A 9,149-nucleotide genomic window follows, 5' to 3' on the forward strand; every position below is an offset into this window, starting at 1 on the left:
ACTGGGTTCAAAAAGAATTAGATAAGCTCATGGAGGATAGGTCCATAAATGACTATTAGCCAAGATAGTAAGAGATGCAGCTTCAATTCCCCCCTCTCTGCCAGAGATGGAAAAGAGCATTTGAACGGGGTGTCCCAGCCTCAGTCTCTACTGTTGAAGCTGTTCAACTGTGGATAAATAATGGAAGAGTAATTGGAGCAGCGGAACTGGACCCTAGGTCTTCCACCTTCGTGAACTACAGAATCATTCCGACTCTCAGTCTCTCTCTCTTTGGCCCAAGGACTATTTAAATATTTATCCACAATGTAACAGTCATTGGGCCAGAGAGAGCGATGATGGGCCTATTTATGTTACTTTACATTTTTCAAACTCACAAAAAAAAGGCATCACCTGGAAAAGCTTTAGTCAAAATCATTGTGATGAGATTTGACAGTGAAGTAAATAACCAGGAGCTTTATTGATCAGGCCTGCACTGCTGGGGCATCCATACAACACTGATGGAAGTCCCAAGGTCAGATCTCCAGATTATAGGGTAGTTCTTTAATGGATCTACTCCAGTTCACACCAGCAGAGAATCTGGGCTCATACAATTTATCCATCACACGAGGGAATTTTGCCATCAGTTAATGGTAACATGGTTAATCTTCACTGAGTTAGTGGCCCTGATTCCCCACTTTGTAACACCTATTTATAATTCAAAAACATCCTAATTTACACTGGTGGGATTGTAAAGAGAATCAAGCCACTTGAAGTCTTTAAATCAAGATTTGAGGATGTCAGTAACTCAGTCAGAGGTTATGGGTCTATTAAATGAGGGAGTGGGTGAGGTTCTGTGGCCTGCAATTTTCAGGAGGTCAGACTAGATAATCATGATGGTCCCTTCTGAACTTAAAGTCTATGAGTCTATTATGGAGTGAGACCATCATCACCTCTCACCTATTACTTCTCTTCATCATCATTTTAGGATCTCCCTCAATCTTCTTACATCCTGGAGGGAAGGAAACTTGTTTCCTCTCTATCTTCCTACCCTTGAATGCTAAGTATCTTCTTTCTGCCGTTATCTCCCAGCTCCTTTTGGGGTGCAATTTTCCCACCGCAATGCATAAATAGTTCAAACCACGTTGTACACTGTGGCAGACAGGAAGAACATGGTCCCTGGGCAGTATCTGGGTGGAGCTGGGCTGTTTCCTCCACGCCCCCTGTCCATTCCCATATATCACACTCAATAATAGGGACTGGTCCTCTTTAACAGCCAGTCATTACTCTGCCTCAATTCTGTCATAGCCTTCAATGATGCTCTCCATGACAGCCATGTATGGCAACTCCAAATCCTTGAAAAAGTAAATATCAAACATTCAGGGACTTATTGAATTCTTACTCAGACAAAATTCCAATGATGTTAATGGGGCTACTCACATGAGTCATGATGAGGCCCAATAATTAACAGACAATTGAATTTTGACCCCTGTCCTAACCCATACCCTCCCACACCTAATGTAAATAGATTTATAGCACAGGGGTGACATCACTCAATTCTAGAAACTTATCCCATAGCTGAATGCAATTGGAAATGTCATGCATGCTGCAACCATGCTGGCTCCCATCTCTCCTCTTTGGTGGATCAGCAAGACCTCATTAGTTCAGTGAATGTGGTATCCTATTGTAAATATGCACCATCTATGTGCAGAAGATCCTGTCTCCCTCTAGTGTCTGGACAAAGCAAGTATAGCAGCCTGCAGTTAATTGACGTGCAAAGATGTTATTCCTTTAGGTCCTAGAGTCCTCAGATTTTGTTACAAATGATTCTGGATTTAATATCTTAGTTTGGTAGCTAGCTAGCTAGTTCTATCTACCCTATACATATCTATCCTATATGCTAAATGTTAAACTATTTGCAGATGACACTAAACTGAAAGGAGTTGCAAGCACTTGGGAGAAGAGGTTTAGAATTGTATGAGTCATTGGAGCTGGCATTGTCTCTCTGGCCACCTTATTGATCTGGGTACTTTTAAACCAGTTCCTTAATGACTCTTAATTGCACTCAGACAGGGAGGAGACTTTTAGGCTGCCCTGAGAGCAAACTTAATCAGTTTCCCCTCAATGGGTAATCATGACAAATATACAGGAAATTAAAGGACCCATAGGAGTCATAAATTATTGCAAACATTTCTACCTTGCAACAGGTGTATTAAGAGGAGCATCATGTTGAAGACATGAAAGGTAATTGTTCCACTCTCCTCGGCACCAGTGAGGACTGAGATGGAGAATTGTGTCCAGTTTTGGGCACGACACTTTAAGAAGGCTGTAGTCTAGTTTAACAAGCTGTGGCCAGGAAGAATCAGGGAATGGTAGAATTTTAATTTCCAGCCCCAATTACCTGGCCAGCAGCAAATTACTGCTGCCAGGGAGCAAGGGGTGGCAGAGAAGAGGGAACTGTGCCTTCCTGAGTCAGAAATCCTTCCCTTGGCTGGTCCTTGGACAGCGTAACGGAGAACCACCACTACTCTGATGAAGCACAGGAGCAGGTAGCTTGTGGCCATGGAGCCTTGAATAACACCAATGGGGGCCAAGCCATCATTGACAACACTTGGCCCACCTGTATAGTTACCTTCCCTTGGAGCCATTTCATCTAATAGAACTGTAGTATGCAAATTATCAGAAGAAAAAGAGTGAGGATTCATTGAATTACCTCAGATGTCGCCAAGGCCCACTTTAAGAATGACCTGACCTACTGACTCGGCCATGTGTATAATTTATTCTTAATCTAATGATTAGACACAACTTTTCTTAACAATTTAGCTTCATTAAACCTAATATCTTCAAATGAAGCCTACACACTTATTTGAAATGAGGATTAATGCTGTGGAAAGTGTGAAGAGTATGTTTATTCCAGTTTTAAGATCACTTGGGAGAAAGAAAGGTGATGGCAAAAGCTAAATTTCAAGAAGAACACATTCTTAATTATTTTATTCTCATGAACTAATTAAGGTATTTACTTGCAAAGTCATCCAGACTCCAAGAATAAATAATCCAAGATCAGGGAGGTTACACAGTATTCTTCAGTCTTAGAGTGGGAGCAGGAGGTGCAGTGTATTTTTAAGGCTTTGGCTTGGTGTTCTAATTTTCCTCCAAAATGTGTCAGACGGCCAGAGGCAGGCAGCACTCAGAGTCTGCACTTGCTTTCAGGGAGTCCTGATTCTGATATGCATGAGTTCAACAGGCACACAAAGATGAGTATGGACTACTTGTGTGAGTCAGATTTTTTATATATATTTAATGGACCAATCATGGAGATATGATCTTGCAAACTAAGGACAGTTTTTCTCAAAGCTTCCCTCACCTCCTTGTTTCTCAGGCTGTATACCAGGGGGTTGACCAATGGGGTGAGGACTCCATAAAAGATAGAGAACACTTTGTTCAGGTCCCTCAGTGCATCAGAGTCTGATAACAAATATACAATGACTAGAGTTCCATAGAAAATTGACACCACAATGAGGTGAGAGGAGCAGGTGGAAAAGGCCTTTTTTCTCCCGGTGATGGAAGGAATTCTCAGGATGGTGGAGATGATACTACCATAGGATGCTAGGGTCAACAGAAATGGAGGCAATATAAATATGGAGGAATTTATGAAAGCAGTAACTTCCACGGTGTGGGTGTCACTGCAGGACAGTTTCATTATTGGGCTAAAATCACAAAAGAAATGGTCAATTTCATTGGGCCCACAGAATGTTAATTGTGACATCATAGATATTAACAAGGCAACAGACATAAATCCACCTATCCATGACCCGGCCACCAGCTTTATACAGAAACTGCCATTCATGAGTGCTGAATAATGCAGAGGTTTGCATATCGCTAAATACCGATCATAAGACATCACAGATAAGAGAGAACATTCAGCGCCTGCCAGAGAACCAAAGAAATATAATTGTGTGAGGCAGGCATGAACAGAAATGGTTCTGTCCCCAGTCAAAAGATTGGTCAGCATCCTGGGCATGATAGCCAAGGTGTAACTGGTCTCTAAGCAGGACAAGTTCCCCAGGAAGAAGTACATGGGGGTGTGAAGGTGCTGATCAGCCACAACTAGTGCAATGATGAGGATGTTCCCAGCCAGAGTCACAATGTAGATCACTAGAAACAGCAGGAAGAGAAGAATGTGCAGTTGAGGGAATGTCCCCAATCCCAGGAGGATGAATTCTGTGATGGTCGTTTGATTTCCATGGCATTTGTTTGTTGTGGGTTTCATCTAGGGGAAATACAACAAATTTTGCAATTTACAGGGTGACTTCCATTTCAAAATGGTCAGCATTTCAATTCTGGCTTCTCCCTGCTGGTTCCGTCCCAACGGTTAAGTGACGACACCAGTTGGTGGTGGTATTTTGGGAAAAATTTTCCTAAGGCCCTAAGTGGAATCACCTTGGAAATGTTCCTATTGTCTGGTATCTCTATGGTTGAACACATCTCAGCTGCAGAACTCCTGACCATACTTGTATATTACTTTAGCCACAATGTCTGAGATTATCAGTGGAGACTAAGAGAATTAAATGCCACTTTCCTGGGCTCCTGTGAAAACCCAAGCCAAAAGCCATTGCTGGGATCATATCTAATTTAGCCTTACTTACACTGCAGAGTCCAGCAGATTCCAGTGGAGTGGATACAAGAATTCAATTCCAGGGACTTGGATTTTATTCCTGGCTCATCCACTCCCAGACCTTGAGCTTGTCCTTTCCTCTCTCTGTGCCTCTGTTACCTCCTCTGTGAAATCGTTGATGACAATACCACTTACTGTTCTCTTAATGTGATTTGAGGTTTATGAAACAAGAGCTCTCAGCATATGCTCTGTTGCTCTTGTGTAATATGGAGATGCTACTTAAGACACTTCACAAAGTTCTTTAATATCTGTTAATGAGTGCTATGTATTTTCTAAATGCTATAATGCTGCTATGTGACCATGCATAACTTTCAATACACAATAGGAAGAGAACTTAACCATGCCTCACAGTCACAGCACACGTTTATATTTTCATCTCAATTTCTGCAGTGACAAAGCCATCAAGGGCGATTAACACTGAATGGCTTACCCCTTGTGAAGCAGTGGGAGTGTGCTGAGAGAGACAGAGCTAGGAACAGTGATCAGTCACTACCTAGATCAGGGGGCTCAGCAGCACATGGGATTCAGAAGCTGGAGCCAATGACAACAGTTCGGTGTCAGTTCAGAGAGGGGAACAGGACCAAGATGTCACAGTTGCATCTAGGTTTCCGCTGTGACTAAAATTTTAAATAGTCCCGTAGACAAACCCATAGGGATATTCAATCATCCAAAGAAGAGAACTCACCCCTTGCAGGATCTGCTGATTTCTAGAGCCACCTATGAGATGCAAGGATTCTGATGACCATCAGAGATTTACTACTAAAAGCGCTGTTGTCATGGGTTATTTGACCGTCACCATTTTTGTAACCTCATTGCTACTGCCAGAAAGCACAGATAGGGTTGAAATTTGGCAATATGATGGAATGAGGTCACATATGTGGAAATATGTTCTTCATCTGTTCAACATAACTACAGATATAATCTGACACACAATTAATGCCCAAGCCCATACATGTCCTCACCCCTCCCTCCACCTCCCCCACCCCCCCAACACACACTCACTCATTCACGTGTGTATGCCCTAGTCCACAAGAATCTAGTAATTTTCCAGTGGGTGCAGGAGAATGACTCACATACAGTGGAAACATGAAATGCAAGAAATGGGGCCACTCAGAAGGAAATTAACCCAGTTTGGAATTTTGATTAAATTAGAATGAAGGGGCTGAGGTTTTTGAAATGCTGAAAGTGTTTCAATGGGACTTATTCACCTAATTGCCATAAAGGGAGATTGTCAATGGCAAAAATAGGGCAGACAGGTTGAAATTCCAAACATTGGCCATGACTGTCGGTTGAACTTAAAATCTATATAGTAAGATTCCAGGATAGTGACTCTGTGTGTCACTCTAAAGCATACTAAGCCTGAAAAAACAAAGGGATCCTGTAAAAGGTGGAAGCATAGACCAATAGCTAAGGATGAGTACAAAAGAATGCCACAAGTACATAGGGACAAAATCAGAAAGGCTAAGGCACAAAATGAGTTACACCTAGCAAGGGACATAAGTAAGAAAAGGAACTGTAAGTACATTAGGAGCAAAAGAAAGATGAAGAAAAGTGTGGGTCCTGTAGCTGTCAGGAAAGGAGAGCCAATAATGGATGATATCGAGAAGGCTGACAAATCAACACAACCACGTACACAATAAAACAACTAATCACACACAATAACCCCAAGCACACATAGCCCTTCACTACAGTGCACACCCGCACAAATTAACACAAATGTCCCAGTATAACACAAAGAACACAAATCAACACAACCACCCACACAACTCAACCAGAACACACAATAACCCCAAACATCACTCTGAAAACTAAAATTTCTGTTGAATCTATATGAAATGATGGAAACAGTTACAAGCATGGTTGATAGCGCTTTCTGTTTAGATTATTGCTTGGTTCCATTATCACTGGGATTAACGGTCTGTTATTGTCCAGTTTTTAAGTTCTCAGCCATTTTGCGGCTTTTTAACACACGAGTTTACAAATTACACTCATGTGAGAGCACAGGCTTTCAGCTAGTAGAGAAGAAGTGACCAGATTGACTCCAGGGATAGAAGCTTGGCACAGTGACCTGGGTGACATGGCAGCTAAAGGGCAAGTAACAGTTAGAAGAACAATCTCAGACATACTTGAAAAAATTAGCGTTAACATTTAAAAGCTGTTCATTCGTCCTTAGTGGATGGAAATCAAGATGTTGCTTTCCTTTGCCCTCCTTACTCTGCTTCTTCCCTTCTTTACCCTCATATCCAATTCGTTTACCTTTCTGTTCTTCTTTTTTTTAATTCTCTCATTACTTTTGTTTCTGTGTGTGAGGGAAATCAATAAAATATAAATAAATCAATAAATAAAAATAAATATGCACACTTAAAAGTGAATTACAGTAACTGAGTTAACATGAAAAATAAAATGAAGATTTAAGCTTTTTGAGGAGTTAATTAGGAAACAATTCCCCTCTCACTTACCCTAATATAAATCAGGAATAACTGCACTGAATTCAATAGAGCTGCATTGCTATAAAACTGGGGTAAATGAGAGGAGAATAACGCCAAAAGAGAGGTGTCGTCTTCTTCAATTTTTAATGTCTCTATATAGATTCATGCCCAATGCACCTGCACAGACACAGATTATCATTTTCACAGCACTATTCCCCATGTGCTGCGTTGCAATCACCTCCATATATATTTTGGTGACCATGTGGGATTTGTTCCCAAAGAGCATCTGCTGTGATGTTGCCCAGCAACCTGAGCCATCCTTAGTAGTAAGTGACAAAGAGATCAGCCTTCCATAACAACACAAGTTTTTCTTCTCCATATGATACAGGGATGGGTTTTAGAACAGAGAGCTTCAATCCATGGAGACTGGAAGAGCTGAGGAGAGGTCGATTGGTCATCAGACAAATCAGCAGAGAGGTGCAATAGGATCAGAATTCTGTAGCCATTGCCAGCCTGGGGCACCAGGGTTATTGGCGACCCTCCATCACCCTCATTTCATGCTAGAAAGCAGATTCAGTTTTGCTGTATCTCCAGTATCTTTGATGGAGTTGGACCATCATTACCTCTTTCCTATTACTTCTTTCCTTTAACATTTCAGGATCTCCCTCAGTTTTTCCACATTTTTCCCATGTGTTTGTGGTCAGAATTTATTGGTGACTCATGGAGGTATATTTTAGACAGTAGCTTTCCCTTATTTATTCTAAAAGATCTTGTATGTTATGAAGGCTACTGTTAAACAAACGAACAAAAAACATCACCAGGATGTAACGTTGAGGGAAAATAATAAGAATAATAATTGGAGCACTCATGAAAAAGTATGCATGTTTTAAATTTAGTAATGAGAAGTCAATGGGTAAGTCTTTCCAGAATCCTACACATGATGATATGCAATTTGGAAAGATTAGATAGATAGTTAGATTTAAAGGGTCTGGATTTTCAAAAAGTGCTGAGCACCTGCCTTTTGGAAATCAGGCACCTTTAAGGTTTTTGAAGTTGGGATCACAAATTCACTAGTCCCTTTTGAAAATCTTAGCCCAGCCTGGTTTCTAGAAACATAGACCAGATTCACTGATATGCTCTGACTACTCCACACCACTGATGGAAATTGAGGGTATGTCTACACTACAAACACGAGAGTAACACACCTGTATCACTGCAGCTGCACAACGGTAGTGTAGATACTTGCTACAGTGATGGAAGGGTTTTCTCTGTCGCTGTAGAAAATCCACCCCCTCGAAAGGCGGTAGCTAGGATGACGGAAGAATTCTATACCGGGTGTCTATACTGGGGCTTAGGTCGGCTGAGCCATGTCTTTCAAGGGGGTGCATGTATCAGCCGGAGATCCATAGTGAGTTAGACCCAATGGTCAGGTTGCTGGAAGGTCTCAAAACATTTTCTTGCATTTGAATGTCCCCAGACTTTGGATCTGGATTTTGCACCTTGGAACCATTGCTACTGAAAACTGAAGTGAGGAGATAGTCATTGAAACATCCAGATATCTCTTCTTCTGCCAATGTTCTGTGAACAATAACAACCTTCACTCCAATCACTTACAGACTTAAAACCTGAACACAGAATTAAGAAGTTAGAACTGATCAAATTTGTTTTAATGTCTTCATAAATATGTAAACAAATAAAAATCAAGAGTTCAGATTGCTTTGATTCTTTGGGAACTGTGTTATGTCTTTCTTCTGATTATTTAGAAATCAGCACCATATTTGTGAATACATTCATGAGTGTCATGGCAGTGCAGACATCTGGAAAAATTGAACCAAGAGTAACTAATAGAATAGCATCTCCCTGAGTCTGCAGAGAGCCTGAACCAATCTCCCTGAGAGGGGAAGCTTCCCCGAGTCTGACCAATGCAGTAACATCTACCTGAGTCTGGAGCGGGCCTGAAACAATCACTCTAAGATGGATACATTTTGTTGTTGATAAAATCCTATTTTCTGAAAATCCTTTTATCAGGATATTTTTCAAAAATTCTAATTTAGGCATCTTTGAAAATC

The 9,149-nt window shown here is 41.1% G+C and overlaps 1 protein-coding gene across 1 annotated transcript; it reads right to left on the reverse strand.

The window, feature by feature from the left end:
- Positions 1-1,263: 1,263 nt before the first annotated feature.
- Positions 1,264-3,877, reverse strand: LOC113407895 (olfactory receptor 11L1-like; the record flags this gene model as incomplete). The annotated part of the gene is made up of 2 exons (XM_026658736.2): positions 3,341-3,877; positions 1,264-1,331 (listed from the first exon to the last, which is right to left on the reverse strand). Coding segments are annotated over exons 1-2 (605 nt in total), but the record flags the coding sequence as incomplete, so codon positions are not given.
- Between the last annotated feature and the right edge of the window lie 5,272 nt (positions 3,878-9,149).

Source organism: Terrapene carolina, unplaced genomic scaffold (genome assembly GCF_002925995.2).
Source record: "Terrapene carolina triunguis isolate 2854851 unplaced genomic scaffold, T_m_triunguis-2.0 Scaffold509, whole genome shotgun sequence".
Taxonomy (NCBI): domain Eukaryota; kingdom Metazoa; phylum Chordata; order Testudines; family Emydidae; genus Terrapene; species Terrapene triunguis.